Genomic DNA, 13,262 nt, shown 5'->3' on the forward strand with positions numbered 1-13,262 from the left:
AGCAAAGCATAAGCTTAAACAGGGGATTTGAGTGGTACAATTGTCCAACTAAATGGACCGATAAAACCTCTCATCCATTCTTATCCACCTAACAGCCCCAAAATCAACTCCAAACAACCTGCCAGAGGTCAGAGGAGAGAGGCTTCTTATGCTCAGATACTCACACTCGCTGTACTGCTGCAGCTGGGAGAATTCGGCTGGGCTCAGACATACCCAGTCTCCCATCTCGCCGGTCATCTCAAGTGCACACAACGAGTCGGGGAAACCACACTGATCGTCCTCAGGTGAGGTATGAGAAGAAGAAGGTATGATCTGGCATGATCATGTTGCCTTTTCTTAGTAACAGATGGTCAATTGGCGTCCCTGATGTGGAGTTGCGAAACAAAGGAGGGACACAAGGATGAGGGTACTGTGAAGGTGAGGCGTGCCGTGCCACCGGTAGGGGCTGGGATTGGAGTAGCTCTGTGAAGGGGAGATGACAGGTGCACACGGAGGAGCAAGTGATGACCTTTCCACCGAGGTTGAAATTTTCAATCTGTAGAATCAGAGAGAAAAAGATAGAGTGAGAGAGATAGAGAGAAGAAACAAGAGTCAGTAAAGAGTAAAGAGCTACCACTGCTGAACATGATGTGGATCTGACAACCATTGTATTTTCTCACAACCCTTTACCTTTTCTGACCTACTTCATCTCTCCCAATGAGCTGATGAGTTGAATTGGGTTTGTTAGATGAGGGAGACAGTGCTGGGGAGCTCCAGGAAAGTTTTGAAAACCACTGCATAATACACACCCAAATACTTGCATGTATGCACAGTTTTAAGGCAGCTTTAATCACCATATTTGTAACTTCATGACTTAACTGACGACATAACTGTGAAAACTCTCTTTTTGTGTTAAAAACTACAGTCAGGATTAACTGAAGACACACAGTTAAAGAATACAGATGAAAGGGCGAAGACAGTTACAGAGATGCAAAATTTTGTGAGAAGATATTAAATAAATCATATAAGGTGAATTACTAAGGTTTGTTGTAGTCAATTTACTGGTATTTGCACCAATACCAGTAAAAGGCCCCAAAAACATGCCTTAAACCACTTTGCGGTTGTGTTCTAAGAACATTACACAGACCTGGTTACCACTGGCTGTGGTGAGTTGTGTTGCTGTTAGTAGACTGTGTTGGTCATTAGAGATGTAAAAGTATTAAATATTTATCACAATCTTATCTTATCACAATTATAGTGACCAAAAGTATCACATTTATCAGTATTATCACGGTATTGTTAAAATGTGCTGGAAATGATCACATCTCTGCGTGCTGTGCGCACATAAGACTGTTACTTAAAGGGGTCATATGATACGATTTTAATTTTTCCTTTCTCTTTGGAGTGTTATAAGCTCTTGGTGCATGAAGAAGATCTATAAAGTTGCAAAGACTAAATTCTCAAATACAAAGAGATATTCTTTATCAAAGTTAAGACTCTGCCACACCCCCCTAAAATGGCTCATTGCACAATGCACTAGGTCAGTTGGCCAATCAGAGCAGACTGCGCTTGTCGGAAGAAGGGACTTTGTAGAAAACCAGGCGGCAAGGAAGTCGACCGGAAGTTGAAGTCGGCCGCGAGGTGCCATCTTGTAGCAGAACTTCACTTGCGTTAGCATACCATTGACTTTGCATTCATTTTGGCATCACTTTGACAGCGAATAACTTTACATCTGAGGCGTTTAAAGACTCCATTTGTCCATTATTTATTTCTAAAGATAGACGACAATGTATAAAGGGCTCCATTACCTTCTATGTTACATTATGGCCCCGTAGAAACAGTTTTTGTAAAAAAAGGCTAACGATTGCATCATAACCACTCGACTCTCTGTCGCACAGTAGAGAAATTACCGTACAGACAGGAGGAGAAGCTCGCAGGCAATTAACTTAATATGGCGTACTGGCGTTACATTTTAAAATACTATACAAAATAATTAATCAGAATACTTACTCCTGCTCACTCACGCCAAAGAACTCCCCGCTCAAGCTCGCGTCTCTGCAAGATTAAAGATGGCAGTTTACACGCACAGCCACTTAGAAGATTTACATCTGTCAGACAGGTTGCTGACGTCATCAAGCTTAGTGTGAGTCTGCGCGTCAGAAACGGAAGTGCTAAAAATCGCTAAAAATGGGCTTCACTTGTCTCAATTGAGTTCCAATGGGGTCGCTGTGTCCATTTCTTTTACTGTCTATTTAGAAACCTAAGCATTTGAGAGAGGCAGGGCATAGAGGACCTACAATAATGTACAGTATTTGAATGTGTCACAAAGAATGTGTTTTTTGAACATTAAAGCATGTCAACATATTCTGTTACACCAAATACACCAAATACTGATCTTTAAAAAGCATCATATGACTCCATTTTAACATTTTGCTTTATAGTATTTATTTATCCTGAGTTGTTCTAATTGTGGTAATCAAATACGTTTTTAATGACATTTAAAATATCAAACATAATACTAACTGTGGAGAATTTTATCATGTTTTATAATCAAAATGGTAATCGTTCCTTCCCGATTGGTCATTATGGATGTGAACTGACTGTGTATGCCTTCTTTGTGCACGGTCAATACATCAACCGCAGAACTTTTCTCTCCCATTCACACTTTTATTGAATTGCATTCTCTTTATTATATACTGGACTGGACTCTTTATTATATAACTTTATATTATTGTCTATGTCTCTTGCAATATTAATTGAAATGCACAGAATGCTAATTTAGTATAATTTAGACTATTATTTTTTTTACTCATATTTTAAATTAGTTTGTATATTTTCCGTTTTTATTTTTGCTAAAACCCCTACAGCACCGCCACACACCACATTTTGAGGATCCCTGCTTTCGGTTTCAGAGGCAATCTAAAAATAACATCTGCAGTAATTCTCTGATTTGTTTCCATTGAATAAATATTAGAACAAACACGTAAGACAAGGTTTACTTACTTTCAAAACAAAAGGGAACAACATTAAGTCTCCTGAACTGAGAAAAAGCAACCTCTGAGCAATACAATTTTACTCCAGGGAGACAGTTAAAAATAATAGTCTTTTTTGTTTGTTTTTGACAAGGACTACAAGTCATGCTGTATGCTGTCTTTGCCTTCATTTGGACATTTCGTTTGCTCCAGTAGACCCAGTTAAAACAGCATAGCAGTTCTCCTCTATATAGCTGTAAGTTCAAAGGGCCACTCAGCAAATGACATGGGCCTGGCCTGCTTCTGTGCTCACCATGCCATACCAATCAATGTCTCTCTCTCTCTGTCTGTGAATACTCTCGTTCTGTCTCTATTTCTCTCTCTTGTTCTGTCTCTTCCTCTCTCTCTGTTCTCGGACACTCCCAATGAGTTTGAGCAGAGAGAAAAATCAACAGCAGTTTGCCAGCATATCCACAGGGAGGGAAGAAACTGACATTAAACCTCTGCGAAGAGCAGAGGCATGAGAAACTGCCATGATGAAAAGAGGAAAAGACAGAGCAAAGGGACAAAAATCAATGAAGTTGATAGGGGTGCCATGAGTTACAGCATGCCAGGGAGTAAGTTCATGCCCACTAAAAAAAGCATAGAGTGATGTGAAATGTTTGTTGTACTGAGAAAAAAGTCTGAATACAAGGGAGGGTGAAGACAAGGAATATAAATGGGCCTACACAAATTATGTATATATACATAAAAAAAAGGAAATGAAAATGTTCTTGGCTGAACATTAAATTTCAGCCTCAAGACGTCATGCATCACGATACCGTAGAGTTTGTTTGGACTCACAGACTTTGGCATCAGCAGCAAAATACACTGGGAGTGTTTGTATCTCTTTTAGTTTTTTTTTTTTTTTATACATTTTTGGTGCTGGTCTTTTAATTTCTCTCATATGTTATGAGAGAATACATTGCCCTTTTAATCGCTGCATGTGCAGAATGTATTTAGAAACTCTGCATGCCAGTAAATCAATCAATAAACATTAAAGACAGATAATAGTGTGTTAGCTGCAGTGGGGAAAAATGTCCTAAACATGCTGTATATTAAGCATTTCAAGCCATCTTAGAGTGTACAATTTAAAGTCACTTGCCATCCTGTCAGATGTGTGCTACCTAAAGCATTTAAGATGTCCTTTCCTCAGTGCATTACATCCTAGGGTTTATCCTTCTCTGTTAATGTTATAAAGTCACACGGGTATTTCCATTTTGCAAAAATGCACATCCTGACAGTTCCATATTATTATTTTTTGTTCCCCCGCTGTAACGACAACATACCGAAATATTGTTGATCTGTACCGTTACACCCAAAATTATTAAACAGTACAGACCAAAAGTTTGGACACACCTTCTCATTCAAAGAGTTTTCTTTATTTTCATGACTATGAAAATTGTAGATTCACACTGAAGGCATCAAAACTATGAATTAACACATGTGGAATTATATATGGAATTATATACAAACAACTGAAAATATGTCATATTCTAGGTTCTTCAAAGTAGCCACCTTTTGCTTTGATTACTGCTTTGCATACTCTTGGCATTCTCTTGATGAGCTTCAAGAGGTAGTCACCTGAAATGGTCTTCCAACAGTCTTGAAGGAGTTCCCCGAGAGATGCTTAGCACTTGTTGGCCCTTTTGCCTTCTGTCTGCGGTCCAGCTCACCCCTAAACCATCTCGATTGAGATAGCCCTTGATGCCTTCAGTGTGACTCTACAATTTTCATAGTCATGAAAATAAAGAACACTCTTTGAATGAGAAGGTGTGTCCAAACTTTTGGTCTGTACTGTATAAAAACATGATTACTAACAATTCATTTAGCATAGTTTTTCCTATTGTCTGGTGAAGCATTGTCATTCAAAATATAACACTGTCAAATCAGAAAATCATTCAATCAGACAATCATCAAATATGAAAACTAAGGCTGATTTGCTTAAAACAAATGATATGATTAATGATTAATAGTTAATATATAAATAATTCTATAATTTAACATTCAAATATAAACATGTTTTGATTGCAACTGACTAAATTTGAGATTAATTCAATAAATTCACTTATGTGGAAAACACTGTAGCAGGGCATGCAAACAAAGAAAAAGCCGATAAACAAAAAATGGATGATAGAGAATGAAAGAGCAATATGGCCATTAGTGGTAGATAAATAAAGATAGAGATCTTAGTGTAGGTGCTGGTATAGCTGTTTTGAAACACAGAGAAGCAGAGAATATCCTTGAGTGGAATCTTTTCTGTTATGTTAATGTCTCAAAATGAATCATCCAACCCAACTAAACTCTCTGATTTGACTTGTATTATGGACTTTTCCCATGAGAGAGCAGTGTGGTTATTATTCCTGATCTAAACACAACATGGTGGTATGTTGTTTAACATTACCTCACATTAGAAATTTCAGAAAAGATGTTATGTCCGAATTTCACATATCTGCACATTAGCACTAGAACAGATACAAAATGATAGTACTATCAAACAATAGTAAATCATTTATTTTCAGTTTCATATATGATTGGTTTACTGTATTAAAAAAGATAAATTATGTGCCACTCCTAGATAAAAACACATCGGCAGGACTAAGGAAACAGGATCTTAATTGAAACACTGCTTTAAATTAGGTTTGATTACCGATGATTATCTATGTATAATTAAATTATCAATCCAATAATGAGGAATCATGCAAACTTGTCTGATAGTATATGGAAATAACAGAAAGACAAATAAGTCAGTAATAACTTTCGCAAAAACTGACATTAAGGTGTACTATAAGCATAAACAGCTATTTCCAAGAATACAAGACTTCATTATTGATTTCCCCCCATAACTCATTTTACTTCACAATGATTAATCGGTCCATATATGAAGAGCATCATTTCTGTTACCATCTGTGGCTTCAGAGGGAATTAGATTTTCTCTTGTGGAACATTTCACACAGAGATCCAAAAATAGACCTGAACTATTCCTATGGGATAGGAATTGGTTAAGGACTTGGCTCTGTACATTGGCTGTTGATTGGATGGAAGTATCTTAAGACATGCTTGAGGTTGAAAATATTGGGGTTTAAGCAGACTAGAAAATTATGGAATACCTCACCAGACATTACTTGTCATTTCACTGGATGATCAAGTTATGACACATTGTCCTGCTGCTTTTGCAGCTTAAGCTCTTTGCAGTTACATATTGCAATCAGTCTTTGTTCTTTTTTTATTATAGCAATACAGAATTATTATTATCTTTTTATCTAAAGAGTAATGCACCATGGAGTCTTAATAAAAGAAGTGGTTCATGTTACCATGCCTCAGACAGGCTGAAAAATTTGCTTCATCGAGGTTGTAATTTCCTGCTGCTAGAACACTGTAAGAATCAAATATGTCTGCTCTGTCCTAGAGAAACGAGATGTGCTGTACTGAGTGATAAAATGATAAATGGAAGGTAAAGTCAAGGTGAACAGGTGGAAAAAAACCCACAAAAAATATGAGAATACAGAGACTATAAACACATCTAATGAGATTAAAGGTTTGTGGTAAAGGATTTAATTGTAGTATCACCAGACGATGGAAAATATTTTTGATCCTCCCACCATGCAAACTGCCTTTCTGTTTTCTCTATTCCTCTTTACAGTAAAAAAAAAAAAAAGGTTTCTTCCTGTGTGGGTTTCCCTCATCACTCATAGTATCTTTCTCTTGTGTCCTCTTCCTAACAATGCAAGCTATACATCCATATGTTATTACTGTCAAGGGCAGAATTCTCTAATAAGCCAGTTAAGGAAATGTGTACAATAAAGGAAGGATTAAGAGACGAAGTTAATGGCTGTACTGTGCAAAAGCGTGTGTGTTAATGGGCTGGGGGAGCCACGTGCTGATCAACAGGATGGGGCCTCCCCTCTGTGTGGAGAGGGATTCTGTTTGCTCAGACAGTTGCCTGGCAACCTGACGTCATAAGTTTACAGCAAGGAGATGAATTGAAATCGGTTATGGGTTTGTGTGTGTATCTGGAGGAGTCTGAGTGCATTGGTGCATTATGTCTGTATGTACCAGTCCACAAGACAGACATAACATAATATCAATCTCATGTACCCTTTGCATAAACATGGAAAGGGTACAGGAAGTGCATTGCACCCATATTTCTGCAGGGAAACCAATGTAGAACTCATCCATTTATGCCCACAAATCATATGAATTGACTTATTGGCAGCCAAACCTAGAATTTAGGGCTTAGTGCAACTCTAACAATATTTATGATTAAATACAATATTATAGATTTGTATCTTTTCAAAATTTAAAGAATCCAACAAAATCCCAAATGATGCTCAGATTACGTGTAATTCAATTCAATTCAATTCAAGTTTATTTGTATAGCGCTTTTTACAATACAAATCATTACAAAGCAACTTTACAGAAAATTATGTTGTGGTGGTGACTGTCAGTTTGTGCGCATATGACAGGATTTTTCAGAAAAATTAATACAAGACGTAGTCAGCCAGACGATTAACATTATTAACAGCAATTATTACATGATGCAGTCACACTTGTAGCAATAATAGGTAATACACATCCAGTACACTTGATTTAGTATATGATGAAGATGAACAACTCACTGTACTGTAGATGTACACAAAGGTTCATACATTAAACAAAATTCTTAAGTGTAAATCAATGGTTTGGAGAGAAAAATTCAACTATCCATATGAAAAGTTTCTAAAAGGACTCCTGTCTTTAGGTGTCATAAATTAACTGAGCGCGGCGTTAGTTCAGTCAGGCCACGGAGGCTAGGCTGTGAACAGCTGATGCGGTCAACTGTCAAATCGCTCCAATCACCACCTCTTTCCTATTAGACACGAGACATATATATACGTGTCACTACTGCTCTGTAAGTATGCTGAACGGCTCACAACCCTCCCTCCCTCCCTCCCCATTATAAGCATGAGCACATTACTGCGCACCTTCTGGTTGTCGTCTTCTTTGTTTCAGATCACTAAGCCTTCCAAAATCTTAGCTGGTATGGACCTCACTGCTGAGAGACAACCATCTTCATAACCAGGCTACAAGATAGACGTCCCACTGCCACATCTAGTGTTGTCACGGTACCAAAATTTCAGTATTCGGTACCGATACCAGTGAAAATCCACGGTTCTCGGTACCAATTTCGGTACCAAAGCAAAACACAAAAATATGCTAATTAAAAAAAAACTTTTTAGCACTAAAAATAAAACAAATGCCATTCTTTATACTTGTTTACAATTGTGTTTAAAGTTTTTCTACAAGTTACATAATTATGAAAAACAGTAAACAAGTTTCACCCAAATTTAATTTTTGTCTTTTAATTTATGAAATTTAAACACATTTTATTTTTGGTAAATTAAGGGGATTTGCTATTAAAATTAAAACATGGAAGAAATATTGTGATTTATTTCTTTAAAAAATAAAGTTTTATAAAAAAAATTCAACAGTATCAATAGCAGTATCACATACATTTAATTAAATAATAGTAATATTTCTAGCACAATGCCTTTATGTAAAAATTAACTTTTAGGCCTAATGAATGCATATTTGTCATTTTACCTGAACTTAAGACTGGTGGTGATGCTTAAGATATTTTTGGTCATTGAGGGATTCTGTAAAAATTAATTATTATTAAAAGATAATACTACTACTTATTCTACTATCATACTAATGTATATACAATGCACTATGAATTGATGAGCTGCTGGGTTCATGAATATTAATCACGTTGTCTGCTATCGGTCAAAATGATTTGCTGAAATCAAAACAGGGACGGTAAGAGATCAGCGCCAGCCAATGAAATTGCCATTTGCGCATTAGCTCCGCCCACTACCGGAGAAACCGGTATGTCTTCTGCTTGTTCGAAAATGAATTTGAAAATTCTAAATGAACTCCATTATTTTGACAGGAGAAGACAACAAAGAATAGTTTACATATAGCATGTCGATTCAGCGTGGTAAGACTCTCGCTCTCTCTCTTTGCATGTGTGAGAAACAGCGCTATCAGTAAAGTGACTGGGTGAGTCGTGTGCCTTCACAAAGAGTTTACAGAGCATCAAATACAGGTGTGCTGTGCGTCCATTGAGATGAACTGAAAAGTTCAGATTGCTTGATGGAGAGAGAACTCTGAAGCTCAGATGCTGAAATTAATGCAAGCGTCTTGCGCTTCAGTCTATGTAGTAAACAAACCCGCACGTCTCTGCCATTCATTAATTCACACAGAGACGCGCAGAACACGGATTCATATTTCAAACAATTTTTGCGGCTTAACATTTACAGATACTGGTCCATATGGAGATTTGATTTGATTAATTTATGCTAACTTTGACAAATTCCATGACTGTCCATATTAAAATGTAAGTTTCATTTTCATGACTGGATTTTGAGATTCTGTCCTCGTTTTCTGCTTCGCGGATATCATAGCGCTGAACCGGGTTTGAACGGGACCTCGGTACTACCAGTACTTAAAGAAACCTGGTACCGTCACATTTAAATTTTTTTAATTACCGACTTGGTACCGAAGTACCGGCTCTTTTGACAACACTAGCCACATCTACATGATTATCACTGTTTGCTTTAAAGACTTTATTAAAAGTCTTAATTGTTATGTATTTCTAAATTCATGGTTCCATGGGGTTAATGTTAAATCTCTTGTATGTTCAATTATTCTGGGAGCAAGAACCCCCATAAGGAACCATACCGCCAAAGATAAATTGTATTCAATAAACTCAAGTAAACTTGCCAAAGTGGTTCCTGTCTGAGCTAAGGTTGTCAGAGCTGCTGTGCGGTGCACGATTCTCACGATATACAGTATATAGGAGTTTTTCTTCTTGCCCAGTCAGACTTGTGTTTCAGATTTTTACATGCCATGGCAACATTTTTTATCTAGCCATACTACAAAAATATGTTTGAATTTTAGCAACATATTTCATTCTTCAGGAAAAATATATATCCATTAGGCTTTCACAATAGTGGATTTTTGCTGATATTTTTCAACTCATTTTGGCTGGCAGCCATGCCGATACCAATATACTTCCTTTTGTCTGGAAACAACATCAAGTCACTCCTGTGAAGCCTGTCCTCCAACAAAAAAACGACCATTTAGGTCATTTGTGCAAGCACCTTATATTTACGACCTATATTTATGTTTTAAAGTTAAGCAGCCTCTAGCGGGCGTAAAAATAATGACAGTACTGCGTTGTGTCTGTCGTCATGAAATGACGTTAAACGTCATTACCAATCAAAATGCACGTTTATTTAAATGCAATGTGTGGACTTTTTACACCGATCTCACAGTAATTCATACATATTTTACTAGGTGGCTTATTCGTTTGAATGACCACACCTAATCCCACCCCTAAACCTAACCCTCACAGAAATCATGCCAAATTATGATTTATTGAGCATATACATTTTACGTGCACATGCGTTCTCTAAGATCGAACCCATGATAGCATGATTACATATCAATGCAATATTCTACCAACTGAGCTACACGAAACGCAAATCAGAGTGCAAATAAAAGAGTACAAAACATTAATATGAAAACAACCTTTTGCCGATAGGGGCGCAATTGTAGTATATGCTCTGATGGGTCGTATTTCAGGGATTTGGACAAACAGCCTATACGAGCGTATTTGTTGGAGGACAGGTTGCTCCTGTGCCAAGATTGTAAACTAATTATTTTTTATTTTTGGTTAGTTTTGAGCAAAAACTTAATTGTTAGAATTAAATAAACAATAATAAAGTTTGTTTTATAAAGAGAAAACTTTGAAAATAACTATGAAAAAATCAATCACTGTTTTTTTTTTCCTAGATAGGACTAGATGCATGGTAATCTTAAATACTTTTTGTAAATTTCAATTTTTTTTAGCTTCTTGTATTTAGGTTTTCATCTGGTTGAAAATATATATATTACACATGAATAAATCAGTTTATATAAAATTCATTTTCAAGTTTTAAACGCTTACAAGCCTTAAACTTTTAAACAGTAGTTTATAGATCCAGAATTCACCACTACAAGGTGCAATACATCACAAAAATGCATAAACATGACCAACGAACACAAGACAGTAAAACACAGCAGTCACAGTTCCATCGATTGTTTAAAATCTCACATTTAACCCTCACTGCTGAACCCTGAAGGTGCTCTTTCCACCTGACTTACAAGGCAATGGAAGCTCAAAAAACCACCTCTGTAGGTCAGACTGCAGCAGGAACGTGGACTACACTGGGACACAGAGCATGTTGTCCATCAAGATACTTGTTCAATCAACGCAGAACGTCTCGGTTACGTACGTAACCGAGACGTTCCCTATCTGTCGGTCACTACGAGTTATGTCGAACGACATATGGGGTCCTATGGAAAACGCCACAACCTGAACATCGCCACAACCCTGTGGCGCTGCAATTGTCGACAAGCCCTGGCGTGCCACAAAAGCTACGCTTAAGGTCGTTACCTTCCCAAAGCCCCAGCGCAAATTCACTGACCTTGGTACCGAAGGGGACAAAGGGTGAGTACATCGCTGCTGGAGAAGGCCACGCTGCTGTTCCGCCCACATAAGTTAATGGAAGGGATTTCAACCTTCAGAGAAAGATTGCTTCAAATCTTCCCTATTTGTTCTTTCAGCTTTGGCAAGACAATGGGGAAGCGAGGCTAGGAAAAAGTCGCTACGGAGACCACATCCTACCCGTAGGGAGGTGACATGTGGATATACCGATATGGACTGACCCAGGGGGCAGTACTACATATGGAAGGGGTCTCTGAGGCAGGTCCTACCTTGGAGTAGGGATGGAAGGGCTGCCAGAAGAGACTGACAGAACGGGTCTGTCAAGGGAAGACACGGGTTTGCCAAGAGGGAAACCTTACCGTGGAAGAATACCCATATGGGATTACCCGTAGGGAACCAAGCCATATGAACACCTAGCCCAGTACAGGGGCTGACCGGAACTCCGGGCATACTAACACCAGTACTGGGCCTGGCGACAGACTGCTCCGCCAAGTCTGACTGCCGAGGGTGCTGGAGGATGCTCGACCAGGGTACGCCAACCGGGGAACTCTACTGGGAGAAGAAAGGCGCTCACATCCCCGTGTTAGGGGGAATGGAGCAGCAAGCGTGACACCCAGCCAGCCCTTTCCACCAATTACCTGTTACCCAACACACGGGAAGAAACTGGCTCCACACGGAGGTTGTAAAACCTCGCAAAGGTGTTAGGTGTCGCCCAGCCCGCAGCTCGACAGATGTCTGCCAGAGAGGCGCCGTGCGCCAGTGCATAGGAGGAGGCCACACTCCGTGTGGAGTGGGCCCTCACCCCCAGGGGGCACGGCTCGCCTTGGGAATGGTAAGCCAAGGCGATGGCATCCACTATCCAGTGGGCCAACCTCTGCTTAGAGACAGCCTTCCCCTTCTGCTGACCTCCAAAGCAGACCAGGAGCTGCTCAGAGCTTCTAAAGCTCTGGGTGCGGTCCACGTATATGCGAAGCGCTCTTACGGGACACAGCGATGCCAAGGCTGGATCTGCCTGCTCCAGGGGCAGCGCTTGCAGGTTCACCACCTGGTCTCGGAAGGGAGTGGTGGGAACCTTGGGCACGTATCCAGGCCAGGGTCTCAGTACAATGTGAGAGTAGGCCGGCCCGAACACAAGGCACTCTTCACTTACCGAAAATGCTTGGAGGTCCCCGACCCTCTTGATGGAAGTGAGCGCGATCAGGAGCGCTGTCTTGAGAGACGGGAACTTAAGCTCGACTGAATCCAGCGGCTCAAAGGGACCCCTCTGAAGTCCCGCCAGGACAATAGAGAGGTCCCAGGAGGGAATCAGGGGTGTCCTAGGAGGATATAAACTTCTGGCACCCCTCAGGAACCTAACGATCAGGTCATGCCTCCCCAGGGACCGGCCGTCCACTGCATCGTGATGGGCTGCAATGGCAGCCACATACACTTTCAGGGTGGAGGGTGACAGCCCACGCTCCAACCTTTCTTGCAGGAAAGAAAGCACGACTCTGACCGGGCATCTCCGGGGGTCTTCTCGGTGAGAAGAACACCAATTCGCGAACAGACTCCACTTCAGAGCATAGACCTGCCTCGTAGAAGGGGCTCTAGCCTGAGTGATAGTGTCTACCACCGCTGGGGGCAGATCACTTAGGTCTGCCGCGTCCCATCCAGAAGCCACACGTGGAGGTTCCAGAGATCTGGACGCGGGTGCCAAGCCCCTGAGAGAGAAGGTCTCTCCTCAGGGGGAAATGCCAGGG

The 13,262-nt window shown here is 39.8% G+C and overlaps 1 protein-coding gene across 4 annotated transcripts in view; it reads right to left on the reverse strand.

The window, feature by feature from the left end:
* LOC132095226 (diacylglycerol kinase beta-like) overlaps nucleotides 1-13,262 on the reverse strand; it is a 130,236-nt gene that overhangs the window by 86,241 nt on the left and 30,733 nt on the right. For 3 of the 4 annotated variants that reach the window (XM_059500047.1, XM_059500049.1, XM_059500046.1), the window contains exon 2: nucleotides 165-535. In XM_059500047.1, coding sequence (XP_059356030.1) covers nucleotides 165-237 — 73 coding nt within the window. In that variant the 5' untranslated portion in view covers nucleotides 238-535. Of the gene's footprint in view, nucleotides 1-164; nucleotides 536-669; nucleotides 774-13,262 lie in introns of all 4 variants that reach the window. The other variant, XM_059500048.1, reaches the window with a different exon arrangement.

This window comes from Carassius carassius, chromosome 19, assembly GCF_963082965.1.
Source record: "Carassius carassius chromosome 19, fCarCar2.1, whole genome shotgun sequence".
In the NCBI taxonomy this organism is placed as follows: domain Eukaryota; kingdom Metazoa; phylum Chordata; class Actinopteri; order Cypriniformes; family Cyprinidae; genus Carassius; species Carassius carassius.